This window comes from Lissotriton helveticus, chromosome 1_1 (genome assembly GCF_964261635.1).
Source record: "Lissotriton helveticus chromosome 1_1, aLisHel1.1, whole genome shotgun sequence".
In the NCBI taxonomy this organism is placed as follows: domain Eukaryota; kingdom Metazoa; phylum Chordata; class Amphibia; order Caudata; family Salamandridae; genus Lissotriton; species Lissotriton helveticus.
The window spans coordinates 1,874,727,148-1,874,747,375 of record NC_136057.1 but is presented as its reverse complement, the minus strand read 5'-3'; the positions used below and the strand labels follow the sequence as shown (position 1 = coordinate 1,874,747,375).

The window sequence follows — 20,228 nt, the reverse complement described above, 5'->3', positions numbered from 1 at the left end:
TCTGGCGGTCCTCAGACTGCCAGACTCATAATCAGGCCTTAAGTAAGCTGAAATGTGTTCTGAATACCTTCCTCCTGAGGCATCATTTTTTTGTTAACCAAAATAAGGCATATAAATGAGCATGAGATAATTGATTAGATTGGCCAATTAACTGATCCTTGGGCAAAGTTAATTTTTATGGTTCAGACTGCAGCATATAGTAAAAGTGTGTTATATGATAAAAATTGACTCATTCAATATATGGTGACTATGAATGTATATATATATGTTGTTAGGTAAGTAAAAAGGTGGTTATTGTATATGTCTTGAGGAGGCTGTTAAAGAAGTGAAGCCGAAATGCATCAACAATATCTTTTGGAGGAGTTCATAAATAGCAAATGTAACAAATGGACTCTAGTTGATGGGGATTTATATTCCATAACAAAGTAATTATTTACTTGAAAGGGTGACTAACTCTTAGTGATAATTCTGGCATGCAAGTTGGAGTATCACGCCTATAAAGAGATTGTACAGGGACAGGACAGTTCACACCCGATGGAATATGTCCTATGGAATGGAAATATGATTCTCTCTTGCTGAGTTCATGTTTTTAACGTTTAAGTGTGATGACATTTTTATAACTATTTTAGATGATATGATTATATGATTCAGAATGGATATATTTAATGAAGTTGAGATGTCAGTGTTCTGACATAGCAAACTTTCATATGTTCACAACATTGGGAAAGGTGTCAAAACAACTCTTGATAATCCACCATCAGGGGGACTCTTCGTCCACACTCAAATCGCTTTCATTCAAATGCCTCAATTTTTTCTATGTCTATGTTTTAGTTCTAATGTGAATGTTTTCCAGAAAGATTACAACATACCCATTTGCTAGAGCTTATGCAATTACTGTAGCCAAGCAACTGCTTAGAGGTTTTGTCCCAAGGTTTGGAATTCCTCTTCAGCTAGGGAGTGATAAGGGTACTTACTATGTGTCATCTGTGGGTCAAGATGTATGTAACGCTTTAGGAATCAAACAACATGTTTGTTATGCTTACCTTCCTGAATCCTCAGGGAGAGTAGAGATTCTTAATGGAACTAAGAAAAAACAAAGGTGGTTATGGACGGAGCGTTGACAATACAAACACTCACCCCCAGTCAACTGATCTGGGTTTAATCCATCACCGTTCTTTAGCTCACTCCGCCACCCCAGTTCAGACATTGCCATATGCAAATCAGTCTGACCCTGTACCTCATGGGAACAGTCCAGCCCGAACTGCCAAGCCATGTCTTCCCTGGACCGGAATCAAGCTTCCCAGGACCGGTTTCTGGCATTACAGCCGTCTTCAGCCGGGCTTGCTTGACTCCAGTGGCAAAGTGAGCAAGGGACTCACGTCTGAGCATACCCTGCCAACTTAGGGCGAACAAAGAAAAACCAAAGGTGGTTATGGACGGAGAGTTGACAATACAAACACTCACCCCCAGTCAACTGATCTGGGTTTAATCCATCACCGTTCTTTAGCTCACTCCGCCACCCCAGTTCAGACATTGCCATATGCAAATCAGTCTGACCCTGTACCTCATGGGAACAGTCCAGCCCGAACTGCCAAGCCATGTCTTCCCTGGACCGGAATCAAGCTTCCCAGGACCGGTTTCTGGCATTACAGCCGTCTTCAGCCGGGCTTGCTTGACTCCAGTGGCAAAGTGAGCAAGGGACTCACGTCTGAGCATACCCTGCCAACTTAGGGCGAACAAAGAAAAACCAAAGGTGGTTATGGACGGAGCGTTGACAATACAAACACTCACCCCCAGTCAACTGATCTGGGTTTAATCCATCACCGTTCTTTAGCTCACTCCGCCACCCCAGTTCAGACATTGCCATATGCAAATCAGTCTGACCCTGTACCTCATGGGAACAGTCCAGCCCGAACTGCCAAGCCATGTCTTCCCTGGACCGGAATCAAGCTTCCCAGGACCGGTTTCTGGCATTACAGCCGTCTTCAGCCGGGCTTGCTTGACTCCAGTGGCAAAGTGAGCAAGGGACTCACGTCTGAGCATACCCTGCCAACTTAGGGCGAACAAAGAAAAACCAAAGGTGGTTATGGACGGAGCGTTGACAATACAAACACTCACCCCCAGTCAACTGATCTGGGTTTAATCCATCACCGTTCTTTAGCTCACTCCGCCACCCCAGTTCAGACATTGCCATATGCAAATCAGTCTGACCCTGTACCTCATGGGAACAGTCCAGCCCGAACTGCCAAGCCATGTCTTCCCTGGACCGGAATCAAGCTTCCCAGGACCGGTTTCTGGCATTACAGCCGTCTTCAGCCGGGCTTGCTTGACTCCAGTGGCAAAGTGAGCAAGGGACTCACGTCTGAGCATACCCTGCCAACTTAGGGCGAACAAAGAAAAACCAAAGGTGGTTATGGACGGAGCGTTGACAATACAAACACTCACCCCCAGTCAACTGATCTGGGTTTAATCCATCACCGTTCTTTAGCTCACTCCGCCACCCCAGTTCAGACATTGCCATATGCAAATCAGTCTGACCCTGTACCTCATGGGAACAGTCCAGCCCGAACTGCCAAGCCATGTCTTCCCTGGACCGGAATCAAGCTTCCCAGGACCGGTTTCTGGCATTACAGCCGTCTTCAGCCGGGCTTGCTTGACTCCAGTTGCAAAGTGAGCAAGGGACTCACGTCTGAGCATACCCTGCCAACTTAGGGCGAACAAAGAAAAACCAAAAGTGGTTATGGACGGAGCGTTGACAATACAAACACTCACCCCCAGTCAACTGATCTGGGTTTAATCCATCACCGTTCTTTAGCTCACTCCGCCACCCCAGTTCAGACATTGCCATATGCAAATCAGTCTGACCCTGTACCTCATGGGAACAGTCCAGCCCGAACTGCCAAGCCATGTCTTCCCTGGACCGGAATCAAGCTTCCCAGGACCGGTTTCTGGCATTACAGCCGTCTTCAGCCGGGCTTGCTTGACTCCAGTGGCAAAGTGAGCAAGGGACTCACGTCTGAGCATACCCTGCCAACTTAGGGCGAACAAAGAAAAACCAAAGGTGGTTATGGACGGAGCGTTGACAATACAAACACTCACCCCCAGTCAACTGATCTGGGTTTAATCCATCACCGTTCTTTAGCTCACTCCGCCACCCCAGTTCAGACATTGCCATATGCAAATCAGTCTGACCCTGTACCTCATGGGAACAGTCCAGCCCGAACTGCCAAGCCATGTCTTCCCTGGACCGGAATCAAGCTTCCCAGGACCGGTTTCTGGCATTACAGCCGTCTTCAGCCGGGCTTGCTTGACTCCAGTGGCAAAGTGAGCAAGGGACTCACGTCTGAGCATACCCTGCCAACTTAGGGCGAACAAAGAAAAACCAAAGGTGGTTATGGACGGAGCGTTGACAATACAAACACTCACCCCCAGTCAACTGATCTGGGTTTAATCCATCACCGTTCTTTAGCTCACTCCGCCACCCCAGTTCAGACATTGCCATATGCAAATCAGTCTGACCCTGTACCTCATGGGAACAGTCCAGCCCGAACTGCCAAGCCATGTCTTCCCTGGACCGGAATCAAGCTTCCCAGGACCGGTTTCTGGCATTACAGCCGTCTTCAGCCGGGCTTGCTTGACTCCAGTGGCAAAGTGAGCAAGGGACTCACGTCTGAGCATACCCTGCCAACTTAGGGCGAACAAAGAAAAACCAAAGGTGGTTATGGACGGAGCGTTGACAATACAAACACTCACCCCCAGTCAACTGATCTGGGTTTAATCCATCACCGTTCTTTAGCTCACTCCGCCACCCCAGTTCAGACATTGCCATATGCAAATCAGTCTGACCCTGTACCTCATGGGAACAGTCCAGCCCGAACTGCCAAGCCATGTCTTCCCTGGACCGGAATCAAGCTTCCCAGGACCGGTTTCTGGCATTACAGCCGTCTTCAGCCGGGCTTGCTTGACTCCAGTGGCAAAGTGAGCAAGGGACTCACGTCTGAGCATACCCTGCCAACTTAGGGCGAACAAAGAAAAACCAAAGGTGGTTATGGACGGAGCGTTGACAATACAAACACTCACCCCCAGTCAACTGATCTGGGTTTAATCCATCACCGTTCTTTAGCTCACTCCGCCACCCCAGTTCAGACATTGCCATATGCAAATCAGTCTGACCCTGTACCTCATGGGAACAGTCCAGCCCGAACTGCCAAGCCATGTCTTCCCTGGACCGGAATCAAGCTTCCCAGGACCGGTTTCTGGCATTACAGCCGTCTTCAGCCGGGCTTGCTTGACTCCAGTGGCAAAGTGAGCAAGGGACTCACGTCTGAGCATACCCTGCCAACTTAGGGCGAACAAAGAAAAACCAAAGGTGGTTATGGACGGAGCGTTGACAATACAAACACTCACCCCCAGTCAACTGATCTGGGTTTAATCCATCACCGTTCTTTAGCTCACTCCGCCACCCCAGTTCAGACATTGCCATATGCAAATCAGTCTGACCCTGTACCTCATGGGAACAGTCCAGCCCGAACTGCCAAGCCATGTCTTCCCTGGACCGGAATCAAGCTTCCCAGGACCGGTTTCTGGCATTACAGCCGTCTTCAGCCGGGCTTGCTTGACTCCAGTGGCAAAGTGAGCAAGGGACTCACGTCTGAGCATACCCTGCCAACTTAGGGCGAACAAAGAAAAACCAAAGGTGGTTATGGACGGAGCGTTGACAATACAAACACTCACCCCCAGTCAACTGATCTGGGTTTAATCCATCACCGTTCTTTAGCTCACTCCGCCACCCCAGTTCAGACATTGCCATATGCAAATCAGTCTGACCCTGTACCTCATGGGAACAGTCCAGCCCGAACTGCCAAGCCATGTCTTCCCTGGACCGGAATCAAGCTTCCCAGGACCGGTTTCTGGCATTACAGCCGTCTTCAGCCGGGCTTGCTTGACTCCAGTGGCAAAGTGAGCAAGGGACTCACGTCTGAGCATACCCTGCCAACTTAGGGCGAACAAAGAAAAACCAAAGGTGGTTATGGACGGAGCGTTGACAATACAAACACTCACCCCCAGTCAACTGATCTGGGTTTAATCCATCACCGTTCTTTAGCTCACTCCGCCACCCCAGTTCAGACATTGCCATATGCAAATCAGTCTGACCCTGTACCTCATGGGAACAGTCCAGCCCGAACTGCCAAGCCATGTCTTCCCTGGACCGGAATCAAGCTTCCCAGGACCGGTTTCTGGCATTACAGCCGTCTTCAGCCGGGCTTGCTTGACTCCAGTGGCAAAGTGAGCAAGGGACTCCCGTCTGAGCATACCCTGCCAACTTAGGGCGAACAAAGAAAAACCAAAGGTGGTTATGGACGGAGCGTTGACAATACAAACACTCACCCCCAGTCAACTTAATCCATCACCAGTTGGCAGGGTATGCTCAGACGTGAGTCCCTTGCTCACTTTGCCACTGGAGTCAAGCAAGCCCGGCTGAAGATGGCTGTAATGCCAGAAACCGGTCCTGGGAAGCTTGATTCCGGTCCAGGGAAGACATGGCTTGGCAGTTCGGGCTGTACTGTTCCCATGAGGCACAGGGTCAGACTGATTTGCATATGGCCATGTCTGAACTGGGGTGGCGGAGTGAGCTAAAGAACGGTGATGGATTAAACCCAGATCAGTTGACTGGGGGTGAGTGTTTGTATTGTCAACGCTCCGTCCATCATCACCTTTGGTTTTTCTTTGTTCGCCCTAAGTTGGCAGGGTATGCTCAGACGTGAGTCCCTTGCTCACTTTGCCACTGGAGTCAAGCAAGCCCGGCTGAAGATGGCTGTAATGCCAGAAACCGGTCCTGGGAAGCTTGATTCCGGTCCAGGGAAGACATGGCTTGGCAGTTCGGGCTGTACTGTTCCCATGAGGCACAGGGTCAGACTGATTTGCATATGGCCATGTCTGAACTGGGGTGGCGGAGTGAGCTAAAGAACGGTGATGGATTAAACCCAGATCAGTTGACTGGGGGTGAGTGTTTGTATTGTCAACGCTCCGTCCATCATCACCTTTGGTTTTTCTTTGTTCGCCCTAAGTTGGCAGGGTATGCTCAGACGTGAGTCCCTTGCTCACTTTGCCACTGGAGTCAAGCAAGCCCGGCTGAAGATGGCTGTAATGCCAGAAACCGGTCCTGGGAAGCTTGATTCCGGTCCAGGGAAGACATGGCTTGGCAGTTCGGGCTGTACTGTTCCCATGAGGCACAGGGTCAGACTGATTTGCATATGGCCATGTCTGAACTGGGGTGGCGGAGTGAGCTAAAGAACGGTGATGGATTAAACCCAGATCAGTTGACTGGGGGTGAGTGTTTGTATTGTCAACGCTCCGTCCATCATCACCTTTGGTTTTTCTTTGTTCGCCCTAGTTGGCAGGGTATGCTCAGACGTGAGTCCCTTGCTCACTTTGCCACTGGAGTCAAGCAAGCCCGGCTGAAGATGGCTGTAATGCCAGAAACCGGTCCTGGGAAGCTTGATTCCGGTCCAGGGAAGACATGGCTTGGCAGTTCGGGCTGTACTGTTCCCATGAGGCACAAGGTCAGACTGATTTGCATATGGCCATGTCTGAACTGGGGTGGCGGAGTGAGCTAAAGAACGGTGATGGATTAAACCCAGATCAGTTGACTGGGGGTGAGTGTTTGTATTGTCAACGCTCCGTCCATCATCACCTTTGGTTTTTCTTTGTTCGCCCTAAGTTGGCAGGGTATGCTCAGACGTGAGTCCCTTGCTCACTTTGCCACTGGAGTCAAGCAAGCCCGGCTGAAGATGGCTGTAATGCCAGAAACCGGTCCTGGGAAGCTTGATTCCGGTCCAGGGAAGACATGGCTTGGCAGTTCGGGCTGTACTGTTCCCATGAGGCACAGGGTCAGACTGATTTGCATATGGCCATGTCTGAACTGGGGTGACGGAGTGAGCTAAAGAACGGTGATGGATTAAACCCAGATCAGTTGACTGGGGGTGAGTGTTTGTATTGTCAACGCTCCGTCCATCATCACCTTTGGTTTTTCTTTGTTCGCCCTAAGTTGGCAGGGTATGCTCAGACGTGAGTCCCTTGCTCACTTTGCCACTGGAGTCAAGCAAGCCCGGCTGAAGATGGCTGTAATGCCAGAAACCGGTCCTGGGAAGCTTGATTCCGGTCCAGGGAAGACATGGCTTGGCAGTTCGGGCTGTACTGTTCCCATGAGGCACAGGGTCAGACTGATTTGCATATGGCCATGTCTGAACTGGGGTGGCGGAGTGAGCTAAAGAACGGTGATGGATTAAACCCAGATCAGTTGACTGGGGGTGAGTGTTTGTATTGTCAACGCTCCGTCCATCATCACCTTTGGTTTTTCTTTGTTCGCCCTAAGTTGGCAGGGTATGCTCAGACGTGAGTCCCTTGCTCACTTTGCCACTGGAGTCAAGCAAGCCCGGCTGAAGATGGCTGTAATGCCAGAAACCGGTCCTGGGAAGCTTGATTCCGGTCCAGGGAAGACATGGCTTGGCAGTTCGGGCTGTACTGTTCCCATGAGGCACAGGGTCAGACTGATTTGCATATGGCCATGTCTGAACTGGGGTGGCGGAGTGAGCTAAAGAACGGTGATGGATTAAACCCAGATCAGTTGACTGGGGGTGAGTGTTTGTATTGTCAACGCTCCGTCCATCATCACCTTTGGTTTTTCTTTGTTCGCCCTAAGTTGGCAGGGTATGCTCAGACGTGAGTCCCTTGCTCACTTTGCCACTGGAGTCAAGCAAGCCCGGCTGAAGATGGCTGTAATGCCAGAAACCGGTCCTGGGAAGCTTGATTCCGGTCCAGGGAAGACATGGCTTGGCAGTTCGGGCTGTACTGTTCCCATGAGGCACAGGGTCAGACTGATTTGCATATGGCCATGTCTGAACTGGGGTGGCGGAGTGAGCTAAAGAACGGTGATGGATTAAACCCAGATCAGTTGACTGGGGGTGAGTGTTTGTATTGTCAACGCTCCGTCCATCATCACCTTTGGTTTTTCTTTGTTCGCCCTAGTTGGCAGGGTATGCTCAGACGTGAGTCCCTTGCTCACTTTGCCACTGGAGTCAAGCAAGCCCGGCTGAAGATGGCTGTAATGCCAGAAACCGGTCCTGGGAAGCTTGATTCCGGTCCAGGGAAGACATGGCTTGGCAGTTCGGGCTGTACTGTTCCCATGAGGCACAAGGTCAGACTGATTTGCATATGGCCATGTCTGAACTGGGGTGGCGGAGTGAGCTAAAGAACGGTGATGGATTAAACCCAGATCAGTTGACTGGGGGTGAGTGTTTGTATTGTCAACGCTCCGTCCATCATCACCTTTGGTTTTTCTTTGTTCGCCCTAAGTTGGCAGGGTATGCTCAGACGTGAGTCCCTTGCTCACTTTGCCACTGGAGTCAAGCAAGCCCGGCTGAAGATGGCTGTAATGCCAGAAACCGGTCCTGGGAAGCTTGATTCCGGTCCAGGGAAGACATGGCTTGGCAGTTCGGGCTGTACTGTTCCCATGAGGCACAGGGTCAGACTGATTTGCATATGGCCATGTCTGAACTGGGGTGACGGAGTGAGCTAAAGAACGGTGATGGATTAAACCCAGATCAGTTGACTGGGGGTGAGTGTTTGTATTGTCAACGCTCCGTCCATCATCACCTTTGGTTTTTCTTTGTTCGCCCTAAGTTGGCAGGGTATGCTCAGACGTGAGTCCCTTGCTCACTTTGCCACTGGAGTCAAGCAAGCCCGGCTGAAGATGGCTCTAATGCCAGAAACCGGTCCTGGGAAGCTTGATTCCGGTCCAGGGAAGACATGGCTTGGCAGTTCGGGCTGTACTGTTCCCATGAGGCACAGGGTCAGACTGATTTGCATATGGCCATGTCTGAACTGGGGTGGCGGAGTGAGCTAAAGAACGGTGATGGATTAAACCCAGATCAGTTGACTGGGGGTGAGTGTTTGTATTGTCAACGCTCCGTCCATCATCACCTTTGGTTTTTCTTTGTTCGCCCTAAGTTGGCAGGGTATGCTCAGACGTGAGTCCCTTGCTCACTTTGCCACTGGAGTCAAGCAAGCCCGGCTGAAGATGGCTGTAATGCCAGAAACCGGTCCTGGGAAGCTTGATTCCGGTCCAGGGAAGACATGGCTTGGCAGTTCGGGCTGTACTGTTCCCATGAGGCACAGGGTCAGACTGATTTGCATATGGCCATGTCTGAACTGGGGTGGCGGAGTGAGCTAAAGAACGGTGATGGATTAAACCCAGATCAGTTGACTGGGGGTGAGTGTTTGTATTGTCAACGCTCCGTCCATCATCACCTTTGGTTTTTCTTTGTTCGCCCTAAGTTGGCAGGGTATGCTCAGACGTGAGTCCCTTGCTCACTTTGCCACTAGAGTCAAGCAAGCCAGGCTGAAGATGGCTGTAATGCCAGAAACCGGTCCTGGGAAGCTTGATTCCGGTCCAGGGAAGACATGGCTTGGCAGTTCGGGCTGTACTGTTCCCATGAGGCACAGGGTCAGACTGATTTGCATATGGCCATGTCTGAACTGGGGTGGCGGAGTGAGCTAAAGAACGGTGATGGATTAAACCCAGATCAGTTGACTGGGGGTGAGTGTTTGTATTGTCAACGCTCCGTCCATCATCACCTTTGGTTTTTCTTTGTTCGCCCTAAGTTGGCAGGGTATGCTCAGACGTGAGTCCCTTGCTCACTTTGCCACTAGAGTCAAGCAAGCCAGGCTGAAGATGGCTGTAATGCCAGAAACCGGTCCTGGGAAGCTTGATTCCGGTCCAGGGAAGACATGGCTTGGCAGTTCGGGCTGTACTGTTCCCATGAGGCACAGGGTCAGACTGATTTGCATATGGCCATGTCTGAACTGGGGTGGCGGAGTGAGCTAAAGAACGGTGATGGATTAAACCCAGATCAGTTGACTGGGGGTGAGTGTTTGTATTGTCAACGCTCCGTCCATCATCACCTTTGGTTTTTCTTTGTTCGCCCTAAGTTGGCAGGGTATGCTCAGACGTGAGTCCCTTGCTCACTTTGCCACTGGAGTCAAGCAAGCCCGGCTGAAGATGGCTGTAATGCCAGAAACCGGTCCTGGGAAGCTTGATTCCGGTCCAGGGAAGACATGGCTTGGCAGTTCGGGCTGTACTGTTCCCATGAGGCACAGGGTCAGACTGATTTGCATATGGCCATGTCTGAACTGGGGTGGCGGAGTGAGCTAAAGAACGGTGATGGATTAAACCCAGATCAGTTGACTGGGGGTGAGTGTTTGTATTGTCAACGCTCCGTCCATCATCACCTTTGGTTTTTCTTTATGCTTAATGGAACTCCCAAGACTAAAGTAGCTAAGATTTTTTGTCAAATAGGGCTGAATGACTTGACGTTGTATCTGAGGCACTCTGGTAAATTCAAGACTGTCCCAATGAAAAGAATAAAGCAAATACCAATGAAATTATAATCAGACGATCAGTAATACTTCATTCTGCCCCTCCAATATCTCTAGCTTTACTTGATTGCACTTAAATGTGATGTGATGAGTTGTATGTGGTACTGCAACAACGGATTTGCGGTCTCAACAGTTTCCATTTGCATGACCAATCTGCCCTGCCCACCTGCCTGACTGGAGCTTGTCACATCTGTAGCCTAGAGACTGGATCCAGTGAAGATCCATCAGTGAAAGTCTGCGCTCCAACTCAGGTGGCAAGGCCCATACCAGATTATGTTCACCAAGAACACCACTGTGAACTACTGTGGGCTGCCTGCCAGGATCAGTGCATCACACTGCAAGCAGACCACTGAACAGGATGACACTGGAGTGGCAGCTTGGAGTACTCCTGGACTAGTGCCCCAAGGCACTCCTGCACCTACTCCTCATGGTAACACAACTCCTGGAATTGTGGTGCTCCTGGTTCTGCAGTGGTACCTGTGAGCACTAGCTCTCCTGCAACTCACTGTGCTTTTGCTCCTGATGCAGCTTTGTGCTGACTTCATGAGAATATAGCCCTTACTCCTTTGGCTGTAGTCTCCAAAGAGGGAATCCTCCAAGCTACCTGATCCCTCAATGGATTTAGCCAGATGTCTTTATTGTGAGTCTTGTTGGATGGTTCACTGTGCGGCTTTCCTTCGAAGAGTCAGGCAGGTGGCATGAATAAATCAACAGGAGTAAGCCTGTCAACATTGCATATACTGTGGCTATATCTTTCTGTATTTACTGTATTACAAGCAAAACCTCAACCTTTCTTCTTGTTCAATTTGTACATACCAGCCTCCTGGCTCCAAGGAGGCTGTGTCAATGGTTCATATCCCTTTCAACGAGAACAGTGTCTTGAACCATACCTACACAAACGCTAACCCTCTAATTGTGACAAAATCACTGTCCTCATTACCCTTTCAACTGGAGGCTTCTATTTTCCTGGCCAGCGAGGACACCTCCTCACCCTATCCACTGAAAACTTTGGACGTCGATGGTGTACTGGATTGGAACATTTTGATTATGATATGGAACTAGAAGAGAATTGTTTATTTAGTGATGAGTGACCACCCTGTGGTTTTCACCAATCCCATCTGTTGTTGTTTACCGTATCTTATATACCTCTGCACCTGAGGCGCATGCCATGTGGGTTTGATGTGAAAGAAAGCATGTCATGTTAGGTAAGAATATAGAGACTGGATAGTGCCACACTTACTTCTTCGTCTTCTTCTCACTGTTGTCTGCCACGTGGTAGCCTGGCTTGCACCTGTATCTGCAGATGGAGCCCACATCATGGGGGCCCTGGTAGCAGCTGATCTGCAGGGGCTTGGCATTGGCAATGGGTGGTGGGGCACCACATTCGAGTTTGCAGTAGGCTTCTGGGAGGGACCATAGTCCATCTTCCAAACATGTCAACCACTGGCTTGTCCCTGTGACACAGAAACAGAAAGTCACAACACAGGGATTTCATTTGTAGATCTGTTGGAAAAACAAGATGTTTATAGCTGCAAGGAAGTAATATTACCAATGGGGGACAAGGTTTATGTGAGATTGAAACACCTGGTTAATTAAGGCATAAAATGTAAACCCACCTCGAACGTAGGATTTAGGAGTGAATGTGTGAGTGTGTTTGAGTTATTTAAGTGGAATGTGTTGAGATTCCGTGTAGTCAGCTGAATCTATATGCTCATTAACCGTGAAATGGAGTAGTCATCTAGGAAGTTTCTGGAAATTTAGCATGTTCAGCAAAAAGAGGTGTTCTGTTGTCTTTTGCAACAGTAGAGATACGTGATTTGGAAATTTGGTTCAATACACCCACCATACAGCAGCTCCTATTACTCAAGCTATGAATGGGTAGTATTAGGGGTATACACCCGTTACGACGCAACTTTTACTCCGCACTACCATTACAACGCGGGCATTACAACGCATGACATTACAACGCATTGCGCTGGGGGGCGCTCTAGGATAAGAGGTAAGTTTAATTTACTATCCAACACCTTCCCTAGGGTCCACGGGGACTGGAGTTAGAATAGTAAATTATACTTACCACTATCCAGCACCCCAAAGCGCTATGCGTTGTAACGGTATTCGTTGTAAATACCGCGTTGTAATGGTATGCGGAGTAAAAGTATGCGTTGTAACGTCATACATCCGTATTAGGAGACGAGAAGGAGGACATTGCGTATAAGCACGTCATCATTCATCTCCTAGGATTTTTTACTGATTCTAGTCATTGGCATCCATAATCCAGCTGTAGAAGGAAGTCATGAGGATAACTTAGACTTCACCACCGTCTTGGGGTATTCTAAGGGTCATGTACTGTGTTCTACTGGTGCAGGTTCAATTTCATGTATTGCACAGCAAGGGGCAAAGGGTTTCTGCTCCCTCTGTGTTGTATCTTTCAGAAAGGCTTATGAATACAGTTGTAACCTTCCCAAAGGCGTGTGCATCCTTGTTTCTATGTGTTAAGAATGCAGCTCCAAGATGCCATTGGTTTTTGGCACATGGTAAACCAACTTTGGTGCACATGTTCATAAGTCATAAAGCATTGTCTTGTATGAAGTCTGCATCATAGGATAGTGATTATCTCTGTGACACAGCACACAGCTCTCCCCAGGCACAGTTTTTATGAAAGGTAAACTTCTTAACAGTGACAGCAGTCTTAGACCTCTGAGAAAGCGAATGAGAAAGTATTCATCTGGGACATCAAGAAGGATTTTAGTAATGAAGCAAAGGATTAGGTGGGTTGGTTCTTTGATAACCCTCAAAATCCAGGCTAGTTTTTTAAAATGTTCACTGATGTTCACAAACAATGGAAGAGAATAAAAAACAAACAGTGCTAAGGGGTTTGAATCAATCAATCAACGATTTGTAGAGCACTGCTTATCACCTGTGAGAGTATCCAGGTGCTGGGGAGAAGGGGGTGCAGCTGGGAGTTGTCAGCCAAACATCCAGGTTTTTAGGCCATCTCTGAACTTCTGTAGGGTGGATGCAGTCAGAAGGTGGAGTGGAAGGGCATTTCAGGTATTTGCGGCCTGGTAGGAGAAGGTGATGAGTCTTAACTTGGACAAGTGGGTAGCTTAATAAATACTATCTTTCCTTGCACAAAGATGGGGGTAGAATGTGCCATCTTCCTCTTATGAGGCAATGAGTTTACTAATTAAATCACCACCTTACCCCAGGATGAGGTTAGTGTCCCCCCCAAAACTACACTCACTTTGCTCAGGGCTGAGGGGAGGGGTTTCAACATTTTAAAAAGCAGGTCACCCGCTTATTCATGGCCTGCACAAAGTTGAGGATGAATAGAGGAGCAGGTCACCTGGTATCCACAAACACGCCTTGTTAGCAATGGAAGTTGGGAGTGCCATGCCACAATGAAGTCACTCGCTTTTTGGCTTCATGTCTCTGAACGGTCCTGGAGATCCTTGGAGATTTGGTATATTTTTATAATGTAGTGCCAGGGATTCCTTATGCAAAATATTTTACACGTTTGAGTGCTTTGATTGCACAAAATGCAATGGTCATCAAATTCTCTCAAAGTCTACCCTTGGTCATATTATGTGGTTCCTTGCCCATATACAAAACGCAGTGGTTTGAAAGCCCATATTTCACAGAGTTGATGTCATAGCCATGAAACATTTGCCTTAAGTCCATATTTTATAGAATATATACAATTCCTGTAAAATATGCATTTAGTCCCAGTGAAGGCCTTGTCTCAATCTGATTTCATTCTTTCCAGCTAATTAGGCTCTAAGCATGACCCGATGACTGCCCCACATGACATGCTTAATTTTACCATTATCTATTATTTAATCAGAATTTCATTCATGAAAAGTGAATAAAGACTAAACCTTCTATTTGCAATCAGGGCCTATAGTTAAGTGTTCCTTGCAGCCAAAAGTGACCATGTAACAGGAATAATGCTCTAGTTTGTGATATAATGAACATGTGACAGTGAGAGTGCACCTCTAGGGGGTATACTAATTGTCTAATAGTTTCAGTATTTGAAAAAAAAACATTTTAGCTATGCATAAACATTAGAGCAGACATTTTTGCATTCAGGGACAGAAGTATAGATATAGCCCAGATACCTTGTAGTTTTGCTGGATGTAAACAAGAAAAGGAACATATTTTCTCAAATCCTGTGCCCTCAGGACAGGAGAAATCAGCATAGTAGACAAGCGATTGGTCAGGCATTCCACAGTCAATAGGATCACAAGTCACTGATCTATCCCACCTTCCAAGTGTGCAGCTGAGAAGAGCTTCTTTCTGCAAGAGAAGAATGATACATTTCTGATCTGAACTGGGATTAGAGTTCAGGTCCTTTAACCCCAACCCAGAGCTAATACTGCAACTTTGCATGGTATGACGTTGAAGCCTGTGAAAATTGTCACCAGTCGAGGGATCTCACCACTGGTCCTCCTCACTTCACTCAGGGATAGCAGTTGTGCACAAGAGCCTTTAATGAAACCCTGACCTCTCACCACATACCTCCCCAAGAGCTACCTTATGTGCCGCCATACCATGGTATGGGCATAACCACTAAACCTCACCTGTGCTGGACTGGGGTTACAGAGGAAGAGCTACGTATTCTGCCACTTGACCTTAACTTTAGGCTCTGTGGATGACTCAAAGAGTTGATTAGCCTTATGATGGAATTGAATTTGGCAAAGGTAATAAGGAGCTTCCTGATGGTTATGCACAAAGAGTGCTGCTCAATATATTCCATTTTGAGGAACAGGAGAAGTCGGGTGTCCTAGGCCTCTAAACCTAGTGATCGTCTATGCACTCATAGGTAATAGTTTGAAGGAGTTAGTAGGTAAGGTGCCTGTTTTATGCAGGTTACACAACCATTTGCTACAACAGTGATACCATACAAAAAGTGGAAACATGGAAATGTAGCAATGTAAGAGTGATTTAAGTGATGTCACCTTATGTTCAGGGCAGCTGAGTGCAATGTCATGCACTTAGGGTACAAGACTCCTGAGTAATAGCCTGTAGTGGGAGGAGAGGGTTTAAAGGCTTCCAGAGAGCTGGGGATTTTTGTATTGTATCAGTGATCTGACAGTTGATTACCAATGCAATCAAACTGTAATGAAAGGTGGAGTGCTCAGGGAGGAGTGTAAACCGCAGTAAACTAAGGTTGTATTGCCCTGTGAACGTCCTGGTGAGTTCTTCTGAAAGACTGGTTCGAGATCCAGAGGTATCATCTGGGGCATTGTGTCCAGTTCCTAACGCCACTTCTGGAGTTGTGTCCAATTCTGGAGGATTGGTTTGTACCATTTAGGGGTATGTGAAAATTGCGTAATTTACTTTTGTGTAACTACTTATTACTAATTATGCAAAATGCAAATATAGCTTTTAGAGATATATTTTAGCTAATAAATGGCTCCAAAAACACAAGTACCACAAATGACAGCCACTCGCCTTTTGGTCATTTGTATTGTTCCCATGTTCCTGCTCTACAATATTTCTACAAATGCGGAATAAGTATGTGACATGGCATAATGGTGCATAAGAAAACAAGTTACTTACCTGTAACTACAGTTATCCAGTATTGGTATCTTTCATAGATTCACATGCCTTTTTCATTCCCTGTCGCCGAGGCGGGAATCCCACCGTAAATAAAAAAGCAGTGCCAAAGGTAAATAATAGTAATAGGCCCTAAAGAGAAGGCCTGAGGACTAGATCCTAATAAGCCACAAACAACTTGTCAGATTTTCTAAAGGGATTTGTTCTCTGTAGATAAAACTTTAAACATCTTTTGATGTCAAGAGAATGTAAGGTTCTTTCCGCTGGCGTAGACAGATTTGGAAAGAAAGTCCATAACTTCACTGGTTCATTGAGGTGAAACTGTGACTGCACTTTTGGTATAAATGTAGGATTAGTTCGGAGCGTCGCATAATCCTGAGAGAAATGCAAAAATGGTTCCTTTATAGTGAAAGCCTGGATTTAACTCACTCTTCTAGCAGATGTTAGAGCTAGGAGTAAAGCAACTTTACATGTGAGAAACTTGAGCTCAGCCTTGTGGATGGATTCGTATGGGTGTTTCATTAACTGCGTGAGGACCGTGTTAAGTTCCCACTCCGATGGAGAAGATTGCACCGGAGGGAATGCTCGGAAAAGACCTCTCATGAACTGTTTGATTAATGAGGATGAACATAAAGAAGGAAGCTTAGCACCTTTTTTGAATCTGGAAAGTGCAGCTAAATGGAATTTAACTGATGAAAAAGTGAGTCCTGATCTATCCAGATGCAGCAGATAAGGAAGAATTTTTTCCGCAGGAGCTTCCATTGTTAGCCTCACATCAACAGCCAAATCTTTTCCATTTAAGACGATAAGTCTTAATAGTGCTCTGAGATCGTGATTTAGTTAGGATGTCACGACAGTCCTGAGGGATGTCAAGGTGCTTGAAATCTATGAAGTCAGGAGCCATGCATGTAAATTTAGAGACTGAGGGTCTGGGTGCACCAATTGTCCCCTTTTCCTCGACAGCATTGTTGGTGTTGGAAGAAGACGGATCGGCTGGTCCTGGGATAGCAACAGAAGTTCTTGGAACCAGTACTGACATGGCCACCGGGGTGCAAAGGAGATGAGACGGCTCCCTCCACTTTCATCTTGCATAACACCCTCGGGATTAGAGGTATTGGGGAAAAAGCGTAGACACAAATCCCTGTTCAACGCATGGACATGGCATTCCCCCTTGATCCCTGTTGTGGATACCTGCTGGCATAATATTGGCATTTCTTGTTCTGCTTCATTGCGAACAAATCCAATGTCGGCTTGCCCCAACTTTGGAAAACTCTCTTCACTTGAGTTTGCTCTAGCTCCCACTCGTGACCGTCTGATATGGACCTGCTGAGCGTATCCGCCAGGGTATTGTGGAGGCCTCTGACATGCTCCGCTTTGAGGGTTATGTTGTGGAGTGTAACCCATTCCCACAATTCTTGAGCTTCTCTTGACAAAGTTGCTGACCTTGTCCCACCTTGCTTGTTTATGTAAAACATGCTGGTGGTATTGTCGGTCCGAACCAGCACCGATTTACCCGTAATTCTTGGTAGGAAAGCTTGTAGAGGTAGAAAAATTGCTCGCAACTCCAGGCTGTTGATATGCCTTTGTCTGTACTTTTGAGACCACTTGCCTTGTATCTGTAAATCCTGGAGATGCCCTCCCCATCCTTCCATGGAGGCGTCTGTTGTTAAAACAAAATCTGGGACCTCTTGTATGAAAGTGAGGCCTTCTGCTAGATTGGCCATCTGTGACCACCAATGTAGGGTGTTTACCATGCGTGGTTTGACCTTGATGGTGTCGTTGAAGGAACCTGCAGCTTGTTTCCACTGAAGGTGAAGTTCTTCCTGTAGTGGCCTCATTCTGAGGTGTGCCAACGAAATGAGATTTATGGTTGAAGAGCACATCCCCAGAAGCGAAGCGAACATGTGAACAGAAACTGACTTTCTTCTTGAAATCAGTATAGCTAGCTTCTGAAGACGAAGCTGTCGTTCGTGAGATAAGAATGCCCTGCACTGGACAGTGTCTAGAAGAGCTCCAAGGAACGAAAAGACCTGCATCGGACGTAATGGGGATTTGCTTCTATTCACAGTGAGCCCCAGAGAGTAGAAGAGGTGAAGAGACGTCACAGTAGCAATCCTGACTGCTTGCTCCGAAGGATTGTCCAAATACGGGAAGACTAGGCTTCCCCGTGATCTTAATGTTGCTGCTACAGGACCTAAGCACTTTGTGAAGATCCTTGGAGCTGACTTTAGACCAAATGGGAGCACTTTGAACTGATAATGGGCGCCTGCCACAGTGAATCAGAGATATTTGCGATGTTTGGGATGGATTGGGATGTGGAGATAAGTGTTTTCCATGTCCAGAGAAGGCATAAAATCTCCCTCGTTCAGGAAACCTAGAATCTCTGAAAGGGTGACCTTGCGAAACCCTTCCTTTTTGAGGAATCAGTTGAGGTTGCGTAGGCCTAGGATTGGTCGCCATTCCCCTGATTTCTTTTTAATCAGGAAAAAACAAGAATAGAAACCTGTCCATTTCTGGTGTGCTGGGACCTTCTCTATAACATTCTTGAGGAGCATAGTTACAGCTTCTTTGAATAATATGTGAAGACTAGGGGGTACCATGGGCGGATTGGTAGGTGGCTTGGTGACAAATTCTAGGGTAAGGCCATTTTTCACCAGGTCCAGAACCCATAGATCGGAGGTAATTTCTCGCCATTGGTTCACAAATGTTAAAATCTTCGCGCCCACAGGAAGGGGAAGAGGTGTGATTAGCGCCCTGCAGAGATCACTGCTTTCTGTTAGATTCACGTCCTTGATTTTGGGATCATTCTCGACCTCCCTGGCGAGAGAAACCAGCTGTATTAGATTGGCGGTATGATGATTGGTAATTTTGTCGATATTGGGGCTGGTATTGTCTGTTCTGCTGTGATTGATATCCTCCTCTAGAGGAAAAACCTCGCCCCTTAGCACCTCTGAATGTCCCCCGTTTGTATTGCAAAGAGCCCAAGGATCTTGCAGTGTCTGTATCGGTCTTTATTGCCTGTAGGGCTTCATCGATGTGTTTTCCAAACAATGATTCGCCATCGTAAGCCATGTCCAATATTTTTGTCTGGACTTCCGGTCTGAAAGTGGCTGCTTTAAGCCAACCCTGGCATCTAAGTACTGCCGCCCCAGCTAGCTGTCTGAAATTTGTATTGACAATGTCCAGTGCACAATCGATTGTTTCTGATGCTGCATGCTCACCCTCTAGTAAAATCTTCTGTGCTTCCTGTCTTTTCTCCTCTGGAATGAGGTCAATCAGCCCAGCCATATCCGACCACATTTAGTGATCGTAACGCCCTATGATTGGTAATGAGTTAGCTGCCCTGATGGAAGCAGCAGCCATAGTGGAAAACTTCTTTCCAATCAGATCAAGACGACGTCCCTCCTTGTCCGGCGGTGTAGTAATAGGTGTCGCCGGGTTCTTAGACCTTTGCTGGACAGCCTGGGAAATGACGGAATCCTGGGGTGTCCAATGAGGCAGGTTGGACTATTGGCTGGTGCACAATACTTTTTATCTATTCGTGGAAGCACAGCAGGCACGGACCCAGGATTTTTCATGATTTTGATAACCTCGTTCCATATATAATCAATTATTGGAACGGCCCTGGTAACTTTTCTGGACTCCTCCTTAAAATCGTGAAGGAAACATTTGGTCTGTTCCACCGTGACAGGAAGTTGAAGCCTAGCAGCAGCCCGCTGCATGAGGTTATGAAACCCACCTATAACCTCTGGTGGTGAATCAGATGGCAGAGGAGTCGGTGGCGAAGGCATAGGGATAATGTACGAATTTCATGGATCCACATGAGGGCTTTTCTGGCAATTCGCCTTCTTCAACTTCCTCCTCAGAGGAAGTGTTCTAATCCTGAGGAGGTTGAGAAGGTTGGTGATCTTGAGGAGGCTCTGTACTCAGAGGCCTTGGTGTCGGAGGCTCAGGTGAAGGTAAAGGATCTGGAACCGCCACAGGCGGAGGAGGTGGAATAACCTGCTGTGTGGAAACGACTGCCTATAATCTGCGAGCATGGCTTGCAAGTCCTGGATAAGATTTGGCGGCAGATGGCTGGTATCAGACTGCCGAGATTGTCTATGATACATTGTGTGATGAGGAACCACAATGTCCTCTTGGTAATATTGTTCAGTGTACTCCTCTTCCTCTTCATCTTGACATTTGATATGCAGTTCAGAAGGATGACGAGCTATACCAAATGGTCCTTC

At 47.5% G+C, this 20,228-nt stretch overlaps 1 protein-coding gene across 1 annotated transcript in view; it reads right to left on the bottom strand.

Moving 5' to 3' along the window:
* The window catches only part of PAPPA2 (pappalysin 2), an 888,990-nt gene that overhangs the window by 303,022 nt on the left and 565,740 nt on the right, over window positions 1–20,228 (bottom strand). Inside the window, exons 15-16 of the mRNA XM_078650337.1 lie at window positions 14,556–14,733; window positions 11,678–11,891 (exon numbers count right to left, since the gene is read on the bottom strand). Coding sequence (XP_078506463.1) covers window positions 11,678–11,891; window positions 14,556–14,733 — 392 coding nt within the window. The remainder of the gene's footprint in view (window positions 1–11,677; window positions 11,892–14,555; window positions 14,734–20,228) is intronic.